The sequence below is a fragment of the Loxodonta africana genome, chromosome 7 (genome assembly GCF_030014295.1).
Source record: "Loxodonta africana isolate mLoxAfr1 chromosome 7, mLoxAfr1.hap2, whole genome shotgun sequence".
NCBI lineage: Eukaryota > Metazoa > Chordata > Mammalia > Proboscidea > Elephantidae > Loxodonta > Loxodonta africana.
Genome location: NC_087348.1, coordinates 905,527 through 932,724, shown reverse-complemented (window position 1 = coordinate 932,724; position 27,198 = coordinate 905,527). Strand labels below are relative to the sequence as shown.

The 27,198-nt window shown below is 59.7% G+C and overlaps 1 protein-coding gene across 3 annotated transcripts; it reads left to right on the top strand.

Annotated features, from left to right (window-relative positions):
- Window positions 1-26,860, top strand: CHID1 (chitinase domain containing 1). Of its 3 annotated transcripts, XM_064287547.1 has the most exons (14): window positions 699-787; window positions 5,092-5,216; window positions 12,233-12,385; window positions 13,329-13,478; window positions 14,218-14,350; window positions 15,272-15,316; window positions 16,019-16,125; window positions 16,439-16,500; window positions 17,998-18,090; window positions 18,941-19,042; window positions 19,207-19,362; window positions 25,407-25,487; window positions 25,710-25,752; window positions 26,243-26,860. In XM_064287547.1, the coding sequence occupies exons 3-14, from the start codon at window positions 12,275-12,277 to the stop codon at window positions 26,339-26,341; spliced, it is 1,182 nt and encodes a 393-aa protein (XP_064143617.1). In that variant the 5' UTR covers window positions 699-787; window positions 5,092-5,216; window positions 12,233-12,274; the 3' UTR covers window positions 26,342-26,860. The 3 variants fall into 3 exon arrangements, with proteins under 3 accessions (XP_064143618.1, XP_064143616.1, XP_064143617.1); XM_064287548.1 differs by lacking the exons at window positions 699-787; window positions 5,092-5,216 and adding an exon at window positions 1-287; XM_064287546.1 differs by lacking the exon at window positions 5,092-5,216 and having other exon boundaries at window positions 662-787.
- Window positions 26,861-27,198: the final 338 nt, after the last annotated feature.

The window sequence follows — 27,198 nt, the reverse complement described above, 5'->3', positions numbered from 1 at the left end:
AAGCTGCTGTGGACAGTGGGGTTGTCAGCTCTCACTAAGCGCGACAGGCCTCCTGCCTAAAGACTCTGGCCTTGCGTGCCTCAGTCCTTAGCAGGGGTGCCACCCCGCCTTGCTGGGGCCGAGGCGGAGGGTTCTGTCTCCCTCTGGGGTTCCAGCTGGTGAAATGCACAGAAAGGCGCCGCTGTTTCCGGAGGCGAGGACGAGGGGCCTGGTCCCGGGCACGTGGGTTTCGGTGGAGCGCGGGGCGTCCCGCTGCAGGCGCCGGCCGAGATGGGCTCTCCGGCGGGGTGAGGGGTAACGCAGGCGGCGTGGGGCTGCGCGGCGGGACAGGGACCCGAGTCGGGGCAGGGCCGTCCAGCGGGCAGGCGAGGCGCGGCCGGGGCGCAGGCCTGCAGGCCCACCCAGCGTGGCCGGGCGCTCCCTGCTGGTCAGCACGTGGCTAGGCGCAGACGTCCGAACCCGCGCCAGGCCTTCTCAGGAGCCGCGCGGGGAGCCGCCCCGCGGTCCCGCCGCGGCGCTTCCCGGGGTCCCCGAGTCCCCAAGGCGCCCCCGGCCCGGCTCCGCCTCTCGGCCCCGCCCCGCCAGGCCCCGCCCCGCCCCCAGCGCGGCCCGGCCCCGCCCCTCGGCGAGACCACACCCCGGAAGGCCCGCCCCGCCTCGAGCGTGCAGCGCCAGGAGGCTGGCGTGGCGCTGCGAGAGGCGGTCTGTGGGAGGGACTTCCGGCCCCGCTTGCGCGCGTCTTCCGGCCGTTGCCGGGGCCTGTTTGGCCCGCCTCCCGGACATGAAGGTGAGCCTCGCGGTGGCCGGCCGGTAGGCGTCCGAGTCCCGCGTCACAGCGCCGTGGCATCCTCGCCCGGCCGCAGTTTCCCCTCCGCGAAGAGAGCGCGTCAGGCAGCGAGGCTCCGCCTGGGACAGAGCGGCGCGAGGGCGCGGGCGACGCGGGGCGGCTTGTGAGAGCGAGCGGGCGAGCGTGGACGAGTGAGTGTGTGCGAGTGTGTGTGTGTGTGTGTGTGTGTGTGTGGACACCAGTGAGAGTGGACCACAGTGTGGGCAAGTGTGTGTGTGTGTGTGTGTGTGGACACCACTGAGAGTGGACCACAGTGTGGGCAAGTGTGTGTGTGTGTGTGTGTGGACACCAGTGAGAGTGGACCACAGTGTGGGCAAGTGTGTGTGTGTGTGTGTGTGTGTGGACACCACTGAGAGTGGACCACAGTGTGGGCAAGTGTGTGTGTGTGTGTGTGTGTGGACACCAGTGAGAGTGGACCACAGTGTGGGCAAGTGTGTGTGTGTGTGTGTGTGTACACCAGTGAGAGTGGACCACAGTGTGGGCAAGTGTGTGTGTGTGTGTGTGTGTGTGGACACCAGTGAGAGTGGACCACAGTGTGGGCAAGTGTGTGTGTGTGTGTGTGTGTGTGTGTGGACACCAGTGAGAGTGGACCACAGTGTGGGCAAGTGTGTGTGTGTGTGTGTGTGTGGACACCAGTGAGAGTGGACCACAGTGTGGGCAAGTGTGTGTGTGTGTGTGTGTGTGTGTGTGTGTGTGGACACCAGTGAGAGTGGACCACAGTGTGGGCAAGTGTGTGTGTGTGTGTGTGGACACCAGTGAGAGTGGACCACAGTGTGGGCAAGTGTGTGTGTGTGTGTGTGTGTGGACACCAGTGAGAGTGGACCACAGTGTGGGCAAGTGTGTGTGTGTGTGTGTGTGTGGACACCAGTGAGAGTGGACCACAGTGTGGGCAAGTGTGTGTGTGTGTGGACACCAGTGAGAGTGGACCACAGTGTGGGCAAGTGTGTGTGTGTGTGTGTGGACACCAGTGAGAGTGGACCACAGTGTGGGCAAGTGTGTGTGTGTGTGTGTGGACACCAGTGAGAGTGGACCACAGTGTGGGCAGGTGTGTGTGTGTGTGTGTGGACACCAGTGAGAGTGGACCACAGTGTGGGCAAGGGTGTGTGTGTGTGTGTGGACACCAGTGAGTGGACCACAGTGTGGGCAAGTGTGTGTGTGTGTGTGTGTGTGTGGACACCAGTGAGAGTGGACCACAGTGTGAGCAAGTGTGTATGTGTGTGTGTGTGTGGACACCAGTGAGAGTGGACCACAGTGTGGGCAAGTGTGTGTGTATGTGTGTGTGTGGACACCAGTGAGAGTGGACCACAGTGTGGGCAAGTGTGTGTGTGTGTGTGTGTGTGGACACCAGTGAGAGTGGACCACAGTGTGGGCAAGTGTGTGTGTGTGTGTGGACACCAGTGAGAGTGGACCACAGTGTGGGCAAGTGTGTGTGTGTGTGTGTGTGGACACCAGTGAGAGTGGACCACAGTGTGGGCAAGTGTGTGTGTGTGTGTGTGTGGACACCAGTGAGAGTGGACCACAGTGTGGGCAAGTGTGTGTGTGTGTGTGTGTGTGTGGACACCAGTGAGAGTGGACCACAGTGTGGGCAAGTGTGTGTGTGTGTGTGTGTGTGGACACCAGTGAGAGTGGATCACAGTGTGGGTGGGTGTGTGTGTGGACACCAGTGAGAGTGGACCACAGTGTGGGTGTGTGTGTGTGTGGACACCAGTGAGAGTGGACCACAGTGTGGGCAAGTGTGTGTGTGTGTGTGTGGACACCAGTGAGAGTGGACCACAGTGTGGGCAAGTGTGTGTGTGTGTGTGTGTGTGGACAGCAGTGAGAGTGGACCACAGTGTGGGCAAGTGTGTGTGTGTGTGTGTGGACACCAGTGAGAGTGGACCACAGTGTGGGCAAGTGTGTGTGTGTGTGTGTGTGTGTGTGTGTGTGTGGACACCAGTGAGAGTGGACCACAGTGTGGGCAAGTGTGTGTGTGTGTGTGTGTGTGTGTGGACACCAGTGAGAGTGGACCACAGTGTGGGCAAGTGTGTGTGTGTGTGTGTGTGTGGACACCAGTGAGAGTGGACCACAGTGTGGGCAAGTGTGTGTGTGTGTGTGTGGACACCAGTGAGAGTGGACCACAGTGTGGGCAAGTGTGTGTGTGTGTGTGTGTGGACACCAGTGAGAGTGGACCACAGTGTGGGCAAGTGTGTGTGTGTGTGTGTGTGTGTGGACACCACTGAGAGTGGACCACAGTGTGGGCAAGTGTGTGTGTGTGTGTGTGTGTGGACACCAGTGAGAGTGGACCACAGTGTGGGCAAGTGTGTGTGTGTGTGTGTGTGGACACCAGTGAGAGTGGACCACAGTGTGGGCAAGTGTGTGTGTGTGTGTGTGTGTGTGTGTGTGTGTGTGTGTGGACACCAGTGAGAGTGGACCACAGTGTGGGCAAGTGTGTGTGTGTGTGTGTGTGGACACCAGTGAGAGTGGACCACAGTGTGGGCAAGTGTGTGTGTGTGTGTGTGGACACCAGTGAGAGTGGACCACAGTGTGGGCAAGTGTGTGTGTGTGTGTGTGGACACCAGTGAGAGTGGACCACAGTGTGGGTGGGTGGGTGTGTGGACACCAGTGAGAGTGGACCACAGTGTGGGCAAGTGTGTGTGTGTGTGTGTGGACACCAGTGAGAGTGGACCACAGTGTGGGCAAATGTGTCTGTGTGTGTGTGTGTGTGTGTGGACACCAGTGAGAGTGGACCACAGTGTGGGCAAGTGTGTGTGTGTGTGTGTGTGTGTGTGTGTGTGTGTGTGTGGACACCAGTGAGAGTGGACCACAGTGTGGGCAAGTGTGTGTGTGTGTGTGTGTGGACACCAGTGAGAGTGGACCACAGTGTGGGCAAGTGTGTGTGTGTGTGTGTGGACACCAGTGAGAGTGGACCACAGTGTGGGCAAGTGTGTGTGTGTGTGTGTGGACACCAGTGAGAGTGGACCACAGTGTGGGTGGGTGGGTGTGTGGACACCAGTGAGAGTGGACCACAGTGTGGGCAAGTGTGTGTGTGTGTGTGTGGACACCAGTGAGAGTGGACCACAGTGTGGGCAAATGTGTCTGTGTGTGTGTGTGTGTGTGTGGACACCAGTGAGAGTGGACCACAGTGTGGGCAAGTGTGTGTGTGTGTGTGTGTGTGTGTGTGTGGACAGCAGTGAGAGTGGACCACAGTGTGGGCAAGTGTGTGTGTGTGTGTGTGTGTGGACACCAGTGAGAGTGGACCACAGTGTGGGCAAGTGTATGTGTGTGTGGACACCAGTGAGATTGGACCACAGTGTGGGTGGGTGTGTGTGTGGACACCAGTGAGTGTGGACCACAGTGTGGGCAAGTGTGTGTGTGTGTGTGGACACCAGTGAGAGTGGACCACAGTGTGGGCAAATGTGTGTGTGTGTGTGTGTGTGTGGACACCAGTGAGAGTGGACCACAGTGTGGGTGTGTGTGTGTGTGGACACCAGTGAGTGTGGACCACAGTGTGGGCAAGTGTGTGTGTGTGTGTGGACACCAGTGAGAGTGGACCACAGTGTGGGCAAGTGAGTATGCGTGTGTGTGGACACCAGTGAGAGTGGACCACAGTGTGGGCAAGTGAGTGTGTGTGTGTGTGTGTGGACACCAGTGAGAGTGGACCACAGTGTGGGCAAGTGTGTGTGTGTGTGTGTTTGTGTGTGTGGACACCAGTGAGAGTGGACCACAGTGTGGACAAGTGTGTGTGTGTGAGAGTGGACCATAGTGTGGGCAAGTGTGTGTGTGTTTGTGTGTGTGTGTGTGTGGACACCAGTGAGAGTGGACCACAGTGTGGGTGAGTGTGTGTGTGGACACCAGTGAGAGTGGACCACAGTGTGTGTGTGTATGTGTGAGTGTGTGTGTGGACACCAGTGAGTGTGGACCACAGTGTGGGCGAGTCAGTGTGTGTGTGTGTGTGTGTGTGGACACCAGTGAGAGTGGACCACAGTGTGGGCAAGTGAGTGTGTGCCTTTGGACACCAGCGAGCGTCGATCAGTAAGCGTGTGATGGAGAGCATGTGTGGCAGTATGTTGTTAGGTGCCGTCAAGTCATTTCTGACCCATAGCGACCCCATACAAGAGAAGGAAACCCTGCCTGCCCCTGCGCCATCCTCATAGTCGTTGTTACGCTTAAGCCTATTGTTGCAGCCACTGTGTCAGTCCATCTCGTTGAGGGTCTTCCTTTTTGCACTGACCTTGTGTTTCGCTAAGGATGTTGTTTTTCTCCAGGGACTGATCACTCCTGATGACACAGCAAAGTATGTGAGACACAGTCTCTCCACCCTTGCTTCTAAGGAGCATCCTGGTTGCACTTCTTCCGAGACAGATTTGTTCCTTATTTTCGCAGTCCGTGGGTATGTTCAGTATTCTTTGCCAACACCACAGTTGTAAAGGTATCGATTCTTTTTCGCTCTTCTTTATTCATTGTCCAGCTTTCACATGCATATGAGGCGACTGAAAACACCATGGCTTGGGTCAGAGCACCTTAGTCCTCAAGGTGACATCTTTGTTTTTTTAACACTTTAAAGAGGTCCTTTGCAGCACATCTTCCGAGCGCAACGCGTTGTTTGATTTCCTGACTGCTACTTCTCTCATTGTTGCTTGTGGATCCAAGTAAGATGAAACCCTTGACGACATCAGTCTTTTCTCCGTTTATCATGATGTTGCTCATTGGTCCAGTTGTGAGGATTTTTGTTTTCTTTATGTTGAGGTGCAGTCCGTACTGAGGGCTGTGGTCTCTGATCTTCATTAGTAAGTGCTTCAAGTCCTCTTCACTTTCAGCAGGCAAGGTTGTGTCATCTGCATAACGCAGGTTGTTAATGAGTCTTCCTCCAATCCTGATGCCCCGTTCTTCATGTAGTCCAGCTTCTTGGATTATTTGCTCAGCGTACAGATGGAGTGGGTATGGTGAAAGAATACAGCCCTAACACACACCTTTTCTGACTTTCAACTACTCAGTATCCCCTTGTTCTTTTCGAACGACTGCCTCTCGATTTACGTACAGGTTCCTCATGAGCACAATTAAGTGTTCTGGAATTCCCATTCTTCGCAGTGTTATCCATAATTTGTTACGATCCACACAGTCGAATGCCTTTGCACAGTCAATAAAACACAGGCAAACACCCTTCTGATATTCTCTGCTTTCAGCCAGGACGCATCTGACATCAGCAATGATATCCCTGGTTCCACGTCCTCTTCTGAAACCAGCCTGAACTTCTGTCAGTTCCCTGTCGATACACTGCTGCAGCTGCTTTTGAATGATCTTCAGCAGATTTTGCCAGCGTGCGATGTTAATGATATTGTTCATTACATGTGAGAATACAGATGAGAGCGAGTGAGTGTGCATGTGGACGAGTGGGTCTGGCCAAGAGCGAGTGTGGATAACTGTTTAGTCATCCGATGCTGCCACAACAAATACCACAAGTGCATGGTTTTAACAAAGAAAAATTTATTTTCTTATGGTCTAGAGGTTACAAGTCCAAATTCACAGCGTCATCTCCAGGGGAAGGCTTTCTCTCTCTGTTGGGTCTGGAGGAAGGTCTTTGTCTTCAATCTTCCCCTGGTTGAGAAGCTTCTGAGGTGCAGGGACCCCAAGTCCAAAGGACGTGCTCTGCGCCTCTTGCTTTCTTGGTGGTATGAGGTCCCCAGCTCTCTGCTTGCTGCCCTTTCTTTTTATCTCTTGAGAGAGAAAAGATGGTGCAGGCCACACCACAGGGAAACTCCCTTTACCTTGGATCAGGGATGTAGCCTGAGCAAGGGTGTTACATCCCACCCTAATCCTCATTAACCACAGGCAGGGATTATAATATATAATACATAGGAAAATCACGAAATGGAGGACAACCACATGTGGCCTAACCAAGTTGACACGTATTTTTTGGGGACACAATTCAATCCGTGACAATAAGTGAACCTGCGAGAGCAGGAAAGGATGGGCATGGACAGGATGTGAGTGGAGCGTGGGGTGGGTGTGCAAGTGTGAGTGTGTGTGTGCCTGGGAGTGTGAGGAATTGGGTGTGAGAGAAGAAGCCTGAGCGTGAACATGCCAGCAAGTGTGACTGAAGTGACTGGGTGCAGCATGTGAGCCCATAGTCAGTGTGGTGTTGGATGTGGTGGCCACCTGGTCCCTGGACTGCGAGAGGCCAGGCTGGCCAAGGTTGTACCCCAGCTGTGGGGCAAGTGACCCATGGGCTCAGCAGAAGGCAGGGTTCACTAGGATAGGTCCCACCCTCTCCTCAGCCAGAGTTGTAGATGTTCTGGGTTAGAAGGTGACCTGCCCTCCCCTCCCTTCACAGGTCACTAGACGGGCCCAGCGAGGTTAGGGGACAGCAGGTTGGTGACAGACCTCAAACCCATTTCTTTCCCTTGTTTTGTGGAGTCGGGGTCATGTTGGCCCCAAGCCCTTGTGCAGGGCGGCTTCCTGGGTTCAGGTCTCAGCTCAGCACACCAGCTGCTATCTTGCCTCGGTTGCCTTGCCTGTGAGTGGAGATACGATAGCACCTGTGCCCTGCAGCCATGGGGAGAAATGGGTAACGTGCTGGGCTGGCACGCCGTACATGGTCAGTAAACGTCACTGGGCTGTTGTGCCACCCTTGCTTCTGAGCCTTACTCTCCTACACTGCGGGCTCTAAGATGAAAATACAGGAGCTGACCGTGACACTTGCTGTAAAACAGCGTTTCTGTTAATGGCAAGGTCAGCCAGGTCCAACCAGTAACGATGGCGACAGACAGGGCATGCAGGTCCCTCTTCTCCATGTGAGTTACAGAATGCCAAGGTCAATTTAAAAAATTTTTTTAAATTAAACGGAATAGAAAAGAAACTCACAGTTTATCTTGCTGAGTTAGACTCAGTTGGATTGTTTGACTGTACAGGTGTACACGCACCACACATCTCCACACGGTATACCACACATGCACACACATATCTCATGCACACTGTACACGCAGCACACATCTGCACCGGATGTAGCACACATGCACACACATATCTCATGCACACTGTGTACACGCACCACATGTCTGCACACGATGTACCACACGCACACACATCATGCACACTGTACACGCACCACACGTCTGCACACAATGTACCACACGCACACACATATCTCATGCACACTGTACATGCACCACACATCTGCACACTATGTACCACACGCACACACGTCTCATGCACACTGTACACGCACCACATGTCTGCACACGATGTACCACACGTGCACACACATGCACTGTGTACACGCACCACGCATCTGCACACGATGTACCACATGTGCACACACATCTCATGCACACTGTGTACACGCACCACACGTCTGCACACGATGTACCACACGCACACCCACATGCACACTGTACACGCACCACACGTCTGTACACGATGTACCACATGCACACACATGCACACTGTACACACACCACGCGTCTGCACATGATGTACCACACATGCACACACACATGCACACTGTACACGTACCACACGTCTGCACACGATGTACCACACATACGCACACACATCATGTACACTGTACACGCACCACACATCTGCACACGATGTACCACACACGCACGCACAGGCATGCGTGTGCTACACTGTATGCATACACACATGCAGACCTGTACCGGGAACACGCCCACAACAGTGCAGCATGGCACACGTGCACATCGCATGTGTCACAAATGTGCAGCACGCCTATGCCAGGCTAGGTCGTGGACCACATTTCTACTCTGAGTCTTGATCACAAACGTCTGAGGGCCACCTCAGACTGAAGTTGCCGCTAGCATTAGCTGTCATTGCACCAATGTGGTGCTGAAACTGAGCCTCTCAGTACATACACAGGGATGTGGAGCCTGAACAGCGGGGCTCTCGGTGCTGAGCTTGTCAGGAAGCAGACAACCAACCCACTGACACAAGCCCAGCCAAGCAGTCAGGACAGTCCTCTGGTTTGCATCTGAAATGACTCCTCCGGGTGGCCAGGTGGAGGCCGTGCCCATGACTGGTCAGAGCACACCTTGTCGCTCTGTGCAGGCCCGTCCCCTCCAAGGAGGTTGAGTCCTGGCAAGGGGCTATGGGAGGCTCCCATGCAGACACCCTGTACACACTTCACCCCCCTGCACACATCCTGCACAGACCCACGTGTTCTCTCTGCTCCCGTCATGTGTGTAGTCAGTCTGCAGGGTTAAGCAGCAGATGAGGGAGCGGCCAAGCACCTGTGTGCAGCCCCGCGTCCAAGTTCACCCTGGAGCCAGCCCGTGGGTGCAGGCAGTCAGTGCAGCCACCCGGGCCTCATACTTCGTCTGGTTCTCTGGTTGCCCGCAGCCAGTCTTCCTTACTCCCTGCCCTTTGGTAAGACATCACAGATCAAGGTCAGGGGGCCGCAGGCAGCACCCCTGCAGTGACTTGTGGGAACAGTGTGGTGGGCGGCAGGCCGTGGGCAGGAGGAGAGGGGTACCTGCCACTTCCTGCCAGCCCACTCTCCCCAGAGGTGTCCTTCCTGTTGGTCTCTCCTCCCTTCCCTGTCAGTGACCCAGATTTCTGTGTCCTGGAGCAAGAGGAAAATGAGCCAGGAAGGGAGTGGGTGGGACAGCAGACGTGGGCATGAGAGCGCTGGACATGGGCATGAGAGCCCTGGGCTGGTCACAGGGCAGCATGGAGGTCAGAGTTGGTGCAGAGAGCCCGGAGCTTGGGCGGGGTGCTGGCAGGCGAGCCCTGGACTGCTGGGTCTGCCGTTTCCCTTCCTCCCATGAAGCCCTGTGTTGTGGGGGCTCCTTTGTTCCAGCCACTGTTTCTTCCTTGACCACGTTGCCCAACTTGGGCCCACAGCCTGACCAGGCAAGCTCTAGGCTGACCCTGCAGCCCTGCCCACCTGTGCCAGGTGGGCGAATGCACCTCCCCTGGAACTGGAATCCAGAGGACCCTCCCCAGCCCCAGGCTACAGCCTGCTGAGCCCAAGTTGCCAGCTATAGGAGCAGGGCGTGGTGATGGTGGGGATGATAAGGTTAATACTTAGGTAGATGAGGATTGTGATACTGGGATGTGTCCCCAGGGACAGAGAGGGAGGTGGCCGGGAAAGGGCTAGGAGGCCACAGTGACATGTGCAGGGGCCATCTCAGCCTGGGTGTTTTGTCCCTGCCCCATAACCCACTCTGCCCTGCTCCGTAGAGAGGGCGCTCCCGCTTGTCTTCGAAGCTGGTGCTTTACTGCTCCATGTAGGAGTGTTGGGCTGTGCCCGAGTGGAGCCCCGGGGTGGCCACCGTGTGCCCTCAGTCTGTGCTGGGAGCCCCCCACCTGCCCAGGAACCAGCAGGGCAGAGTGGGGCGGCCTGTGCATCTCTGCCACAAGTAGAGGTATGGGAGGCTTGGAGGGGTGAGGGCAGGCAGACTTCTGGCCAGGTGGCACCACGTGTGGGTCTGGCTTTGGCAGCTCTTGCTGAGGGGCACGTCCTGCCTGGCCCAGGCTCCTGAGCCTCCACAGAGTGCAGGCCCAGTGAGGAGGGAGCTGGCCAGCCTCCTCTCCCTGTACAATGGCTCTGCCTGGGCTGTCAGCTCCTTGGCTGGTCAGGATGTGAATCCCTTGACGGAACCCCTCTGCACACCTCTGTGTGTTAGAGCCGTGTGGAGAAGGTGTGGACAGCTAGGGGGAGGGGGCCATGCTTGTTCACTTGTCACCTTGTTCTCAAGATCAAAAGTCGAGAGAAGGCAGAATTGCATGGGGTTGGGGGACAGGACGCTCTTCTGACCTAAAAATAAATTGTAACTAATGAAAGTTCATTGTGAGAAAATAAAAAAATGCACACAAAGCAGAACAAAATTGCCAGTAATTCCAGATGGCCCACCCCACTCGCCCTCTGGCACACACCTCGTCCGTGGTTCTGTATGTCCGCACGCACGCATCCTTCACCGCAGCGGGATCGTGCTGAGTCTAGTCTTGTGGGCCCTTTGCTGTCACCAGCGTGTTATCTCATATTCCGTCTGGTTTCCAGAGGGTGGAATGCTGGGTGTCCCTATTGATGGGAACACGTTGTTGTTAGGTGTCGTCTAGTCAGGCACAACAGAACGAAACACTGCCTGGTTCTGCACCATCGTCACAGTTATTGCTATGCTCGAGCACATGGTTGCAGCCACTGTGTCAATCCACCTCCTCGAGGGTCTTCCTCTTTTTTGCTGACCCTCTGCTTTACCAAGCATGATGTCCTTCTCCAGAGACTGACCTCTCCTGATAACATGCCCAAAGTATGTGAGACGTAGTCTCACCACCCTTGCTTCTAAGGAGCATTCTGATTGTACTTCTCCCAAGACATATTTGTGACATAAATGTCTTGGAATATGCTTTCTGTTTATTCACAATTTAAACAAGGCTTCAATGAATATCTGTGCGCGTATGTCTGCATGACGTCCGGACAGGTGGTACTTGGCAGGGGGCTGGGTGTTGGAAAGTGTAGTATCCTCCACCAGACGTTCCCCCGGAAGGGCTTTCCCAGCAGATTCCCGCCAGCAGCTCGGCCCCCCCCCCGAAGGCATGGGGTCATACAGAACGTGGCTGCGGGTGGAGACCTTGGGGGCCTGCACAGGATTCTGCCCTCCGCCAACAGCGGGGGGACGCGCTTGTGGTCCCGTATTCTCGTGATGCTGGTTGTCATCATTCTGTCCCCCTTGCAGGTGTTGGGTGGAATGGTATCCTACCTCGGTGTTCACTTCAACTTACTGCTGAAGCTGAGCCATCTGCTTCCTGGGCCGTGGGTGTCTCTGTACTGCGTCTCTTCACACCCTGCTCTTCTTTTTCTAGTGGGGCGTTTTTCGTTGGGGTGTCTTTATTCCTAATTGGGAAGAGCTTTTTCCATGCCTGGGTGCGTTATAGATAGTAACCTGTTGCCAAGCATGTCTTTGTCCTGGTTTATTACTTGTTTTTATTTTTTTTTTCTGTGAATGGAAGTTTAGCGTTTCCATGTAATAAATACTTGTGTTTTCTTTTACGATCTCTGTTATTGCTGACAAACTAGGGAACCTTCTCCACCATGAGGTCACACACACTCAGGCCTCCGCAGCCTCCAGCACCTTCAGTGACCTCGTCCTTATACACTAAAATCCTCCTGGCCGGGATTTCTCTGGGTTTGAGGTGGGAGGTGGGGAGCCGACGTACTTCTGAATAGGGTGGTTGTGGTTGGTGCAGCCCTGAGGTGGTGGGACAAGGGCCCTCAGGCAGGCTGGGGCTCTGCTTCTTCCCCAGCTGGCTGTGTGCGATCCTCAGGGCCGGCCCAGGGAGCCCAGGCCAAGCCAAGTGCCAGGCAGACCACGTGCCCGCATCAGAGAAGGGACTGTCCCCGCCCGCATTTCCAGGGCGAGATTTCCAGAAGCTCTGCTCTCTTTGCAGCACCCTGGATGCTAAGGCAGGACTCCGCTGTGATATCCCGTCATGAGGGTGCTCCTGGATGTGCTGGGGCTGGCCCTGGCCTGTGGCTTCATTCACGCAACCCTGTCCAAGTCGGACGCCAAGAAGGCCGCCTCAAAAACACTGCTGGAGAAGGTGAATCCTGGCAGAGGGGCCTGACTCTCCCACCCTTCACCTGCCTGCAGAGGTTGGGGGCGAGAAGCCTCCTCAGAGTGTGGCCCCAATGGGGAGGGGGCTGGCTGGGCTATCGGCTCCTTGGCTGACCATGATGCAAATCCATTGACAGACCTGTCACACAGATGCTGGCCTGGGTGGGCAGGCCAAGGCAGCGTCACGTGGGATGGCTGCTGAGTGAGCATCTTCTGTACCCATGGCACGTTTCCTGTGCCAACTTCACCCCCACTCTGCCTGTATCCTACTTCACCTGTACCCCCACCCCACCTGTACCCCACTTCACCTGCACCCCCATCCCACCTACATGTGCACCCTACCTGTACCCCACTTCACCTGCACCCCACTTCACCTGCACCCCCATCCCACCTGCATCTGCACCCTAACTGTACCCCATTTCACCTGCACCCCACCCCACCCTGTCCCCACTTCATCTGTACCCCCACCCCACCTGCATCCCCACCCCTCCGAGTCCCTGCCCCAGCATTGGTGAGGTCTTTTACATCCGTGGGGGCTGAGAGCGTTGATCTTTGTGCTGTTCTTCTGGGAGGCTCCCTATGAGAGCAAACACGTGTCCTCCAGGTGTTGTCAGCTCCTCAAGGAGGCCCCTGTGAGCCTGTTCCTCAACCCTGGTTGGTTGGTCCCCAGTGGTCCTGTGAAGCTGCCCTCCGCCCATTGCCAGCCCTGGGCACCGATGGAGGGGCAGGTGCTGCAGCAGCAGTGGGAGGTAGCAGTGGGAGGTAGCCTGGGCAGTCGAGGAGGGGCCGATAGCCAGAGCCCCTTTTGAGCCACGTCTGAGGAGACCTCTGGCCAGCTATGCTGACAGAGACATGTCCCTGGACCAGAGGAGGGGGCTGTGCTCTCTGCCCAGGCACAGGGGACTCATGGCACCGTCTTCTGGCTGCAGACACAGCTTGCAGACAGGCCTGTGCAGGAGCGGGGCCTGGTGGTGACGGACGTCCGGGCTGAGGACGTGGTTCTGGAGTACCGCAGCTACTGCTCAGCCAGGGCCCGGGAGAGGCACTTCGACGGGGCTGTCCTGGGCTACGTCACCCCGGTGAGGCAGGGCCCAGAGGGTAGGGGGTCAGGGCTCAGATGTGTGCACGCCTCTGTGAGGGGACCATCCTGGGCTACATCACCCCAGTGAGGCAGGGCCCGGGGGGGGGGGGTGGCCGGGGCTCAGATGAGTTTAAGGCCTCTGCGAGGGGAACGTCCTGCACTACGTTACCCAACGAGGCCGGGCCCAGTGGGGCAGGGAGCTGGGGCTCAGACGAGTTTAAGGCCTCTGCGAGGGGAACGTCCTGTACTACGTTACCCAACGAGGCAGGGCCCAGTGGGGCAGGGGACCAGGGCTTAGATGTGTTGCCTCTGCAAGGGGCTGCCTCTGCCTGGCAAGGCGAGGCAACAGGTGTGCATTTCCGTCTCTGCCGGCTGCATCCGCTGTGGGATACAGCAGTGGAGTCCTTCTTGGAGGAAGCAGGTGGACAGCACTGAGGGGTCCTCAGGGGCTGCCCCTCGGGCCCCTAGAGGCCGATGTTGCAGACACCCCCAGCTCATAGGGCCCATGTCCAGGTGCCTGTCCCTCCAGTGAAGCAGGATGCTGTGGCCGTAGCTCGAGGCCACGGTGGTGGTGGTGGTCCAGCAGCTGTCCCAAGCAGGGGCATCTCGTAGGCGGGCGGGCGACATTAGCTCCGTGTGGGCAGTCAGTGCTCGGGGCCTGTCCTGGGTTGTGAATGCCTCATCGCAGAGGGCAGGGTGATGCTGACCTCACCCCTCGTCCTGCATCTTTCCTCCAGTGGAACAGCCATGGCTACGACGTTGCCAAGACGTTTGGGAGCAAGTTCACGCAGGTGTCGCCTGTCTGGCTGCAGCTGAAGAGGCGTGGCCGGGAGATGTTTGAGATCACAGGTCTCCACGATGTGGACCAAGGTCCTGGCCTGCCCTGTTCAGCTGAGTTTGTGCTGAGGTTGAGGAAAGTGTGAGTGTGCGCAGTGTGTGCCATGGGTGGGGTGCTGGGTCTGCTGTGTGTGTGGGCATTGAGTGTGGGAGAGCACGTGAATGTGTGGTGGGTGGGCGTATGCATGTGAGTACGATGAAGGCTGAGCCTGACACACCAGCCTGGATGAGGCCGGGTGTACAAGTGCGGCCTCAAGAGGTCATGGCTGTAGACAGTGAGGCCTGACCCCCTGGGACCCTCTCAGAATGGTCTGCCCAGCCCCAGCAGTCGGGTAGTCTGTGGGTGTCGTTCCCTCGCGCATCTGAGCTGCTGTGTGGAGTCAGGCATTCGGCCTGTGTCCCTGGCCCCTTCACAGTGTGTGCTTCAGGTGAAATGCCATGGGGGCACCAGGAGGTGGGAGGTCTGGTGAGGGGCTGCTGTCCTCTATAGCGCCTGTCTCGAGTGTGACGACATTCATACCTGAGGCACACCTCAGGGGGAGTGTGGCTGGCGTGGTGCCTGCTGAGGAGAGCAAACTCCTGGAAGGCAGGAAGGCAGCCGTTTTGGAGCCCCAGAGACAGGAGCGGTTTTCTCTGATGCTTGAGCACTGTTAGGAAGTAACCACGTCAGAGACCGCAGGTGGGAGCTCTGACCTCTTGGGGACTGCTGGCCTCAGACCCAGACAGGCCAAGATTCCAAGGCCTCTCGGGAGGTGACGGCCTCAAGTGTAGCCTGTCTCGGCCAGCGGCGTCTATGTCGGCCCAGCGCGCGGAGGGCAAGCTCGGGACACCTCTTTGGGGCTGGGGTCGGGGGTACAGAGTCAGAAGGAGCTGGGAGGAGGGGGTGTGAGGCCTCAGCCCTCATGCTCTGTGCGTGGCTGCGCTGTCCCCATTGTGACTCTTGCTTGTCCATAGGGTGGATGCGAGCAGTCCGGAAGAATGCCAAGGGCCTGCGCATCAGTGAGTCAGTGGGCCGGGGCGGTTGGGGCAGCATTTCCTTGCTGGCATGACCCTGGGGGGGATGCGTGCACCTGGGGGGGTCTTCATGGCACCCAGGTTGTTCTGCTCAGGTGGGAAGCCAGCACCAGCCCACAGTCTAGCCCCCCACTCCCCTGTGGCCCTCAGCCTAGTGGGGGATGCCAGTGTCCCAGATGACAGACTGGGGAGGGGGCAGGGCGGGGTCAAGAGACACTCCTTGGAGTGGCCATGGAGCAGAGCAGAGGTGGGCCAGCCAGCTGGACAAGCCATGGGTCTGGGGGAGCCAGGTGGGGCCGTGGCACCAGGCGATGGAGCCATGGCGGCCAGGTCGATGTTGAAGGTGACAGTGGCGAGTGGTCCAGCTGGAAACTGGATGAGCTGGGGTCTGACCCAGCCACTGTCCTGGAGACGGGCCACTCCCTGAGCTGGGGACTTGGTGGGGCTGTGGTAGGGAGAAGGGGCCAGTCTCTGTGATCGCTCCCAACCCCATTCCCAGACCAGTTCACCCTCAGGGAGAGAGGCGCTGGGGTGCATGGCTGCTCCAGATGGGCTACCCTACCTGTGGGCCTGACTTTTCTAAAGGTCAGGGAGCACTGCAGTGGGGAGAGGTCATTCACACAGGTGTCGCTCACCATGTTCCCTTTCCTGCATGTGACTGGCGCCCTGCCTGTCTGTCTCCCCCAGTGCCTCGGCTTTTGTTCGAGGACTGGACGTACGATGACTTCAGAAGTGTCTTAGACAGTGAAGACGAGATTGAAGAGCTCAGCAAGACCATGGTCCAAGTTGCAAAGGTGAGGGCCAGCACGTGCTAGGGGGCCAGAGCTCTGAGCTGGCGTGAGCCATCTGGCCACAGGCCTCTGGGGCTGAGGACTGAGAGCCATCTTGTCTGCTAGACTGGGGGCTGCCCTCTGGAGAGGGGCCCTGCTCTTCCAGCTGGCTGCTGGGTCTGGGCTGCGGTAGGGGCAGGGTCGGGGGAGCCAGGTAGGGGAGGGCTCTCCAGGGTGGTCCAGGGCGGTGGAAGGCCAAGGGCTCGGGCAGCAACGCTGGCTCCATGGCTCTGCACTTTCCTCTGCGATGCCTCCCTACCTACGCCTGCCCTTTCAGAACCAGCATTTTGACGGCTTTGTGGTGGAGGTCTGGAGCCAGCTGTTCAGCCAGAAGCAGGCGTGAGTGGGGCTTATGAATGGGTGGGGTGGGGGGCGTGGCTGGCCCAGGCAGTGATGCGGGTGATTCACGAGGGCTCAGTGGGAGGAAGGTGGCTTAGACCGTGTCAGCAGACTTGAGCTTGGACACAGAAGGAGCGTCCCACCAAGTGAGGAGACACAGTGTCCTGGGAGGTGGGGATGAGGGTGGGCACAGTTGGGAGCCTCCAGCGGAGACCACGGCGTCCTTTGGAAGTTGCTGTCCAGCCTGCAGGCTCTGCCCCAGCCCCCAGGTGGTCAGCGTGCGCATGTTCTCCGTGTACTGTCCTCGGCCAGAGGGACGAGGAAAGGAGGTTCACAGGGAGCTACTTGCCCTGGTCTTGGCAGTGAGGTGGCCCCGCCCGGAGGAACTGGCCCCTGCCTGCCACCACAGGCCACCAGAGAGCAGAGTCAGGCCCAGAGGGCCCCTCACCTCCCCAGGGTGGCAGAGCTGTGCCCCCAGACGCGGAAGAGGAGCTGGTTCTGCACACAATGGCACCGCAGCGCTGAGCTCGGCCTCTCCTGCGCTGGGTGGGAGGGCTCTGCCGGGCAGCAGACACCTGAGCTAGCTGGCCCTGTCTCAGAGTGCGGATTGGGTGGATGGCTCTGGAATCAGCTGCTCCTCCCTTTTCAGCTATGTATTAAGGCCTGAGTCAAGGCTAGGTCTGAGCCTCCCTCTGGTGCCTGCCCTGGGGGAGCGCTGTGCCCAGTGCAGCTCCTCCTGTGGCGGAGCAGGTGGCCAAGGGCAGCCCCCTCCCTGACATCCACTCCTGCAGCCATGGGCAGGGGCTGCCCTACGTCTCCGCTCTGGCCATTCGGGCAGTGTAGTGACTCTGGGTCTGTGTCCCACAGGCGGGAAATCACGGTGCAGACGGGGGCAGGGGACATTGCTGAGTATGCAGGGCTGGGGTGATAAGAGGGAGAACTCACACCAGGCCCAGAGGAAGGTCTGCCCCCAAACTGGAGCCAGCTCACCTCCTGCCCTGGGTGGGGAGAGCCCAGGTGCCTGCCCATGTGTGCAGACTTGCTGACCCTAGCTGCAGCTTCACACCCAACCTGGGCTGAGGACTGGGGGCGGGGGAGGGTGGGCAGCTCCCACCACGTGCCCTGCATAAGTGAGGCCAGGGCTGGGGCCGGCAGGGGTCACGGGGCTGTACAGCTCTGCCCCAATGCACTTCCAGGTCCGGAAAGAACAGCAGGCTTTCCCAGCCTCAGACCCCACGCCTGCCTCCAGCCTCGGACCCCCATACCTGCCCCAGCCTAGGACCCCCCACAACCACCCCCAGTCATGACCCTGGCCTCAGACCCCCACGCCCACCCCCAGCCTAGGATCCTCACACCCGTCCCCAGCCTTGGACCCCTATACCTGCCCCAGCCTCAAACCCCCGCCTCCGGCCTCAGACGCTTCCTTGGGCAGAAGTCCCCAGTGCAGGTGGCTGGGAGGGGCTGGGGCCACCCTGACCTGCCTCCTCCTGTTCACAGGGACCTGGTCCACATGCTGACTCACATCGCCGAGGCCCTGCACCAGACCCGGCTGCTGGTCGTGCTGGTCATCCCACCCTCTGTCACCCCAGGGTGAGTGCCTCAGGCGGAGCAGGGGTATCGGGGCAACAAGGATCAGAGGAGGCCAGTGTAGGGGGTTCGCTGCAAAGGCTCTGGGCCCCCTGTGACCAGCCCAGGCTGCAGCCCAGCCTCCCAAGGCAGACACTGTCACTGCCATCCGTGTGGGCGTGAGGCAGGTGAGGGGACCCCCACGATGGCCACAGGCTCTGCCTGCGAGGTGACGGTGGTGGCGGTCGCTCCTGAGCCTGACATGGGGAGCACATTGAGAAACTTTCCACCCGAAGCCTTTGGACTCGCCTCTGGTCACCCCAAGAGCAGGTGGCACACCATTAGGCACAGCTGCACGTCATCTCCCTTAGTGCAGGGACAAGCCACGGCCAAGGTGGGTGGCCATCCCCACTTGGGGGGTGCTCCACAGGCCCTGCAGGCCACACCCCTCCGAATCCTGGCAAGCCTGTGTCCATCCTGCCCACAGAGTGTCTGCTGTGAGCAGCGGGGCTAGGGGGATAAGGACCAAAACCTGGTGCCAAGGGCCAGGGCCAGGTGGGGTCAGGGCAGTGCGAGGCAGGTGACCACTGAGTCCCCCAAGTGCGTGCAGCAGGGCCGGCCCTGAGGAAGCAGCAGGACTTTTGGGTGGGGTCACCTCTGCCCCTGGGCCCCACTCAGGGAGGAAGCAGCAGGCCTTCCCAGCACCCTACCTCCATGCCTCTGGGGCCTGTCTCAGCTGTGGGCAGTCCCTCTGGCTGAGGTAATGGTGGGGACACGGGCAGGAGGCCCTTGCAGGTTCTTCCTATTCTCCACCATGCTGTGTCAGGTGGGGGGCTGGGAGGCTGGCGTGACGTGTGTGTGCACCTTGTTGCAGGACCCACCAGGTGGGCATGTTCACCCACAAGGAATTGGAGCAGCTGGCCCCGGTGCTGGACGGCTTCAGCCTCATGACCTATGACTACTCCACGGCGCAGCAGTGAGCAGGCGGGGGACCCCCTCCAGTGGCCTTGGGGACGGGCTGGGAACGGTGACGCTGGCTCCCGTCTGGCACAGGGGACTGCCCCCATGATGAACTGCCCAGCCTGAGGCATGAGGTCAGGCTGTTGCAGCTCCTGCTGAACCCACCCTCTCACCCTGCAGGCCCGGCCCCAATGCACCTCTGTCCTGGGTCCGAGCCTGTGTCCAGGTCCTGGACCCCAAGTCCAAGTGGCGAAATAAGATCCTCCTGGGGCTGAACTTCTATGGCATGGACTACTCGGCCTCCAAGGACTCCCGGGAGCCTGTTGTTGGGACCAGGTGAAGGGTGGGCAGGGTTCCACCCACTGGGCTTGTGGGACTGTGCGTTGGAGCCTGGCCCTGGCTATACTCTCCTGGGGCCAGGTGGCCAGCGGCCTGTTGGCATGGGGACAGGGACAGCCAGAGGCGTGGCCAGGATGGTGTGTCGGCGTGGGGGTGGGGATGGACAGCAGTTTTTTGGCACAGGGACAGAGACAGTGTGGCCGGGTATCACGGGGTGGGGCAGGCCAGCGGTGTGTTGACGTGAGGGCAGGGACAACGTGGCCAGGCGGAATGGAGGTGGGGCCAGGAACAGCGTGGCCAGACGGTGTGGGGTGGAGGTGGCGTGGCCAGGCGGTTTGGGGGCGGGAACAGCATGGCCAGGCAGCGTGGGGGCAGGGATACCATAGCTGACATCACTTCAGGACGAGAGCTGGCCCCACTGAAGGACGTGCCCACTGTCCTCACCTTGAGGGGTGACACAGATGCTAGGTCAGCAGGTGGCCGTGAGGCAGCTGGGATCAGTTGTGGCCACAAGGACTCAGCGTGTCTCTGTGTGTGTGGAGACAGCAGAGCACTGATGGCAGCAGGCCGAGGCTCCCACACCTCCAGGGCATACAGGGTAGCTGGGGGGCAGGGGTCTCGCACTGTCATCTGACAGCTCTCTCTCCTGTGGCGAGAGGGGCTGTAGGGGCTTCAACAGAGCAGGTGCCCTGTGTCACCACCCCAGAGAGCCCGGTACCCCAGACGTGAGCCAGGCCTGGAGTGACTAGGAGCTCTAGGTGCAGAGGGGTCGAGAGCGACTAGGAGCTCTAGGTGCAGAGGAGTCAAGTGCCAGGTGGGTGGGGGAGGGGAGTAGTGTCAGTTCTCCCCACCCAGGGCCACCGAGGGGTGTGGCTGGGGCTCCCAGTGGGAGGGGCGGGCACACTGCAGAGTCAGTTGAAGGGTGGTTTCTTCCCCCCTCCTCAGAAATAAGAAATGCAGGGGAGGGCCTGCATATGGGACCCCAGAGGGTGGTCTCCAAGCTCCAAGATGTAACTTAAACCTGTGAAGAGCAACGGCTTAGAGGGCAGGAGCTCCCTCCTCTCCCATGCAGGGCTGTATCTGCTGAGTCTGCTTGCTCAGAGTTGGCTGCGAGACCCTGGGCCGTTCGTGGGGCTCAGGGAAGGTGGCACCCCCATCAGCACTCAGCCCAGTCGGGATCCTTGCAGCACAGCCAGGGAGGGGCAAGGGGCTGCTCCTTCCCAGGGCTGGCCCCCAGCACTGTCTATCCTAGCTTCCTCCCCACCCGCCCTGCTCCCCCAGGTGCCTGGAGCTCACTGCGTGCCAGCAGCCCGATCCTTCCTGGCATTCCCCCAACAGGCTAGCAGAGCCCAGGGCTCAGGCTCTCTGGGATGCAGCGTGCGTGGAATGGAGTGTGGGATGCTGGGAGTCGTGCACTGGGGCCTCTCTGGCCGCCCGGCAGCACCTTTGCCCCCTCAGGCGGACTGCCTGAGGGAGGCAAGTCCAGCAGAGGTGTTGGCGGGAGACTCTTGGTTAGCGTCTGTGTCTGAGAGCAGAGGGTTTTCTCTGCAGGCCCTGAGGTGTCAACGGGAGGGGCACAGCCTCTGCAGAGGATGTTTACACCCCCAGAAGTGAGCTCCCCAGGACGCAGCCCCTGCTAACCACCCCTCCCCAGTCCAGGCTGACCAACCCTCTATCTGGACTGATCACCCCTCCCCTGTCCTGGTCGAGACCCAGGTTTGAGAGCCCAGGTGTGAGGGCATGAGGAGACCAGCCACGCAGACCGTCTCCACTTCTTTAAAATCTGATTTCATGGTGGTGACAGCTTGACAGCCTCTGTGGTTCATGTGCCCTCCCCGTCTCTGCCCCCTGAGCACTGGGTCTGCCATGGTGACCCGTGTCCAGTCACCCAGAGAGTAGCAGGGGCTCACTGCCTCACCGCCTGCTTGGCCGCAGACAGCCAGGACCCAGGTGGGGTGTGTCGCTGGCCAGCTTGGCCTCCTGCCACCAGTGGCACCCACCCCGGGCCTCAGCCTGCAGGATGCAGCATGGCTATAGGGCGCTGTGCAGCCAAGTACATACCTTTAATCATTCCCCCGAGGTCCTGCTTGGCATCTGCTGGCCGTTCCTGGATGACACCCACACACAGGTTCATGCCGGGGGTCCCCGTAACCCAAGGAGCAGCCCAACCACCCTCCTAGCAGCTTGGGAGATGTCATGGGCCACGTCTGCCCTAGGATGATGACCGGGGTTTCCTCCACAATGGACATGTGTCCCCCAACAGGGTGGGTCTGTGTGCAGATCCCATGGGTCCATGTGTGCCTGGAGGGACTGGTGGCCCCACAGCAGCAGGGGCAGCCGAGCGCACAGCTCCCCATCCAGTGATGCCTGTTCCCCTGCCCTTGGGACCCACCGTTCCATGGCCTCTCTGCCCCGGCCCTGTCCCCCTGTGGGGCTCAGCCCAGCTGGGTTCCCAAAGGGTGGCCTCGGTGTGTCCGGTGGGGACGAGCTAGAGAGGACAGTGCCCTGCTGGCCGAAGCACAGGCTGCAGACCTCAGGAGGGCACTCCTTGGCCCCCTCCTCCAGGCCTGGCCCTGCACCTGAGGCCCGTTAGCACCCATTCCTCAAGCCACGTCCCCAGTGACTGCTGCCCCCAGGCCGGCCCACCCCTCCCCCGTGTCCCCATCTCCTGGCCTGAAGCCTTGAAGCAGCATGGAGAGGAGTCTCCCTTGAGGTCAGTGAGCTGCCAGGAGGCAGCATCCACCCAGCAGGGCGCTTGGCGAGACAACACCTCTGTTGGTCCATCCCTGCCCATTTGCCTGCCCCTCAGCCTCCACCTGCTCCTCTGCAAGGTGTTGGCCTGCAGGGGGCCTGGCCTTGGCCCCAGACGGCTCCTCTTATTGGCTCCACTGTTTCCAGCAAATAGGCTTTTTCTTTCAGCAGCACATGTGGGTGTGGCCGGCATGGTTGACCCTGTTGTAAGAGGAAACCAGTGCTTAGCACACCTGTCCCCGCCCAGTGCCTGGCTGACTTGGCATAGGGTGGCGTTTGTCTCCTGTGGCCTGTCCAGAGGCAGCCGGGCTGTACCCGCTCACCTTCCTGGTGGCATTTACTTCCTGTAGCTTGTCCAGAGGCAGCCAGGCTGCACCCACTCACCTTCCTGGCGGCCCCTTATCCCTTCCAACAGCACCCTCCTCAGATCTCCCGCCACAGCTGGGACACCCTTCAGGAAGCTTCTGAGACCTCGCAGACCTGAGGTGCCTTTATTCTGCCTGGCCTGGCCAGCACCTGGTGGGCTCTCCGCAGCCACTCTGCCCCCATGCTGATGCACCCCTTGCACCACCCACTGCCTGCTCCCATCTCCACCCCCTTTTTTCCTTTTTTCTGGGCTGGTTCATCCATTATCCCTCTGTGGCACATGGCACCTCTGCCGTGGCACTGTCATCTCCCAGGCTCTCCAGGTCTCAGCTGGCTCTTCGCAGCTTTGCTCTCGTTTCTCAGGTCCGTGTGTCCTGAAGGGGGCTCACCTCAGCACTCGGTTTTCTTTTCTTCCCTGTACTGCTTTTCTGGTGGTGGGGGTGCTGCCATGGGTTACTCAGTGCCTGGGAAGAAGCCACTGTTCGGCTGTGTTCACGTATCGTGCAACCCCCAGGCAGCAGAGGCCAGATAGGGAGCTGCCTTCGTCCGTCCGTCGTCGGTCTGTCCTGTCCTCTTTTCCCTCATGTGCCCCTTCCTCATATCTTTCCTTGTCCCTGATCTTCAGATTGTGGACCAGCCCTGCATCCACGTGTCTGGGCATCCAGATGTCATTTCTCTTCCCGTGGGGTCCATTCTCTCAGTCAGGCATCCATGGGGCCAGCCCCTGGGACCAGGTGCCCCAGCGCACTTGACCCATGTTTCCCGGAAACAAGTGCATGGCTGTTGTTGGTATATTGGTTTCTCTGATGTCTCAGGTGTGTCTTGTACATTCTGTTTGGCGTCACAAACCCTTCCTTCTGAGGACTGTGACTTTCTGTTTTGAGATAGAATTTGTCATTTTAAAGTGCACAATTCCATGGTCTTTGGTACACTCCCGCTCCACCACTCTGTTCCCTCTGCCCCTCTCTGTCCTTGTAGCTGCCCCTCGCTGTTCGCTGTCTGCTCCGGTTCTCTACGATGGCCCACAGGCTCCCCAACCCTTGGGCCTCTGACCTGTGTGGCCTGCTCCAGGGGCAGCCCCACTGGGCCCCACGGAAGCTGCTTATGACCCTCACTGTCCTTGTGGAGCCTGCCAGCGAGGGGGCACAGTCCCTCCTCTCAGCCATGCCCCCCGTGGGTCCTGGGCCCCAGTCTCAGCTTGTGAGGCACAGCACCCCCATCTGCCAGCCTGCTCATCCAGAGCCTGTTCACAGAAAGCCACTTAGCAGACCTTAGATGGAAAGCTGCAGCACCTGAGGCGGTACTTTAATGACAGATAATCAAACGGTTTGGGGGTTTAGGCCCGATATGGAGTGGTGCCATGTAGACGCTTAACAAGTGAATTTGACGCAGCCGATGTGTCCCCAAAAGCACCAGGCACCAGCCTGGAGGACTTCTGGAAGGGACCCGTGAGGACTAGAAGGCCTCTCTCTTCGGTGGTGCTGGCCAGGCCCCTCTGGCTGGGCTCACTGGGGACAGGATGCATCAGGGCCAACCCCCAGGCCCCAGCCAGTCAAGTCCCCAGCCCCCAGAAGGCCAGCACCTGGGCCACACCCACCTCACACTCTTATTGCAGATATTTGTAGGGACACGTCATCAGGGACAGGAAGGCTGCAGGGACCCCGGGTCATGTTTCTAGCATGTTTAATTCATGGCGTTGCTCCTACGGAGGTGGTGGGCATAGCCAGAAGCCCATGTGGCTGTGTGACAGCGCCTGGCTGCACTGACCCTCCCGCCCACTGTCCACGACTCGCCAGCTTGCAGCCCCAGCTCTCACCCTGGTCCTGTCTTGGTCCCTCCTCCCTTCCCGTGTCCCCCCCCCCCCCCCACTCACTGTGGAGGCCAGCCCTGTCCAGCCACCTCCTGCCCGGGCTGTCTGCAGGGTCTGGTTCTTGTCTATGCATCGCTAGGTGGCCCTCTAGTCTGGAAGGGGCCTAGGACTTGCGGCTCAGCATGCCACAGACATCCCCCTCTGCCCCGCAGCCGCCGTCCCTTCAGCCACCCCAACCTTCCTGGGCCCCACAGATGTCCCTGCCATATTGCCCCAGGCACCACACCCTCGGGTCTCCTTCAGACTCAGGCCATGGGCAGGGCCTTGCCTGTGCCCTCAGGTGGCAGCTCAGGTGCGTGTGGGCGCCGTCTCCACGTGGCAGGCACTAACGTGTACAGTCGTTGGCCGCGGGTAGCGGTGGATCGTGGTGCTCTGGTCTGCTAGGGGCTGCACGTCCTCCATCTCCCTGGATATGCTTCCCGTGATGCGGCGTGCAGTTCACCCCTCCACAAGGTTCTGGAAATCCTGGTTGTCCACCCCGCAGCATCTTGAGAACAGCCTGTTCTCTGTGTAGGGGGAAAGGTCTCAAACCACTGGCCCCTGAGGCCCTGGAAGGGTCCACCACAGCCCTGGGCACAGCTGCTCTCCACTGGAGGGAGAGGCAGGGCTGTGGGAGACCCGTACCCTGGGAGAGTCCAGGGGCTACTGCCCCTGGGTGCTCGCCTTGGGGCCGTGTGGGACAGTGGGGGGCTCGTGGGGCTTCTGGGGCCAGGGTCTGACTCGCTCAGGGCTTTAAGGGGTGAGGACAGGCTTGTTCCAGCCACAACACATGGACAGTGGCTGTGTCCAGGGTCGTGGCTCCGCCTGGGTCTGCTTTCTGGGTTCCAAACCTGCCATCGCTCAGGTTCCATCAGCAGGGTAAGAGCACAGCCTGTGGGGCTCAAGGATCCGCTGGGGCAGGGTGTCTGCTGGCCATGGAGCAGGTGCGCACGTCTTGCTGGTGCTCAGTGGGCCCTCAGAGCAGATGGCCTCCCGGGGGCCCCACCCCTCCTGGGACAGCTCGGGGCACCAAGGGGGTGAAGGAGCTCTGGCACTGACACCCAGCTGCCCACAGGTACGTCCAGATGCTGAAGGAGCACCGGCCGCAGCTCTTGTGGGACAGCCAGGCCTCGGAGCACGTCTTCGAGTACAAGAAGTGAGCCTCCTGGGCCAGGCGGGGGCGGGGATGGCAGTCTCTGGCCAGGCAGCAGTTCACCTCTGCCCCACCTGAGCACACTGGCAGCAGGTGGCTGCCCTGAGGACCGCAGGAGGGGTGATTCCTCTCAGTCACGAGACCTGGGCTGGAGGGGCAGGCACCCTGTCCTGGGCTGGGGGTGCAGCGGGGACAGGAGTACATGGGTCCACTTGTCTTTTCCAGGAGCCGTGGCGGGAGGCACATTGTCTTCTACCCAACACTAAAGGTGCGCCATGCCTGGGCTGTGGTCACTGGGCATTGGGGCTGGGTGCAGCTGTGGCCAGTGGGCAGTGGGGCTGGGTGCGCTGTGGTCACTGGCCATTAGGGCTGGGTGCAGCTGTAGCCGGTGGGTACTGGGGCTGGGTGTGCTGTGGTCACTGGGCATTGGGGCTGGGTGCACCCACGGTCACTGGGCATTGGGGCTAGGTGTGGCTGTGGCCGGTGGGCATTGGGGCTGGGTGCAGCTGTGGCCAGTGGCAGAGACGTGGTTGACTACCAGCCTCAGAGTTCCGTCCCCACACTCTCCCCACTGTGGCCCTTGCCCTCAGTCGAGGCCGTGGTCAGCAGTGGGAACCAGTGAGGACCCTGACCCCACCATCCCCGAGTTCTTGGCCAGCGCCCTATGCCCTTACAGGGGGTTCCCAGGAACATGGGTTCGGTTCAGGAGGGTGGATGGTGGGGGGGTAGGTGGGTGCTAACGCCCCCTCTCCACCTAGTCCATTCAGGTGCGGCTGGACCTTGCCCAGGAGCTGGGTGTCGGGATCTCCATCTGGGAGCTGGGCCAGGGCCTAGACTACTTCTACGACTTGCTGTGAGCTGCACTGGGGCTCCACGTCCAGAGTGCACAGCGTGGATCTAGACTCCTTTTCTAAGTTAAAGAGTGATTGGATGGCCACGTGATGCCTACATCTGTTCTGTCTGCCACAACACCTGCTGGGAGCATGGTGGCAGCTCACACAGGGCTGCCCCAGGGACCCGGCCTCCTCGCCCGTGAGGCCCAGAGGGTGTCTGGCATGGGCTTTTCCCACATGCAGCCTGGGGTGGGGTGTGAGTTTTGTGAGATGTCCGTGCCACACACACCAGGCTGTGGGGGCACACGGGCTCACATCCCAGATGCCCACAGCAGACTCGTGCAGAGCTCACCACCAAACCAGCCCAGCTAGGTGTGGGGCTGCCATCGGGAACCGGGGTGCAGGGACCCCCACCCCACAGCAGAAGCAGTGGCTGGGGCGTGAGCAGGCCCTGGACCGGCCAACTGTGCCTTACGCTGAGCGTGGCCTTGGGGTAGGGGCAGGCGAGGCTCACTGGGCCACATGTGTACCCTGTGACCACCACGGGTAACAAAAGGAGAGTGGCCAAGCCACAGGGCTGCACGCAGTCTGGTCCCTGCCCTGCCGCACACAGCCAGATCCCACCCAGGCCCAGCACGCAGCTGGTGGAAAACCTCTGGGAATTGCAAGGTTGTGGCCAAGGCTCAGCAGATCCAGCCTTCGGCTTCCACTCCTCCGTAATTAATCTCAGGGGCACCCGGTAGCCTGCTGCTTGAAGCAGATAAACCTGGTAATCCGTGCTGATCCGAGGCCTCCTGGTCGCTGCCCTCTGGCACCAGCCTGATGTGTTGTGTAACCTCTCGTGCCGTCGGCAAGCTGTGCGGTTCCCCAGAGCCTGGGGG

Excerpts from the sequence above, each read along its gene's own strand:
- CHID1 (XM_064287548.1), top strand. The coding sequence starts at position 12,275 with ATGAGGGTGCTCCTGGATGTGCTGGGGCTGGCCCTGGCCTGTGGCTTC. Across the intron at positions 19,043-19,206 it reads GACTACTCCACGGCGCAGCA|GCCCGGCCCCAATGCACCTC; the intron begins GTGAGCAGGCGG and ends CTCACCCTGCAG. Across the intron at positions 25,488-25,709 it reads CACGTCTTCGAGTACAAGAA|GAGCCGTGGCGGGAGGCACA; the intron begins GTGAGCCTCCTG and ends TGTCTTTTCCAG.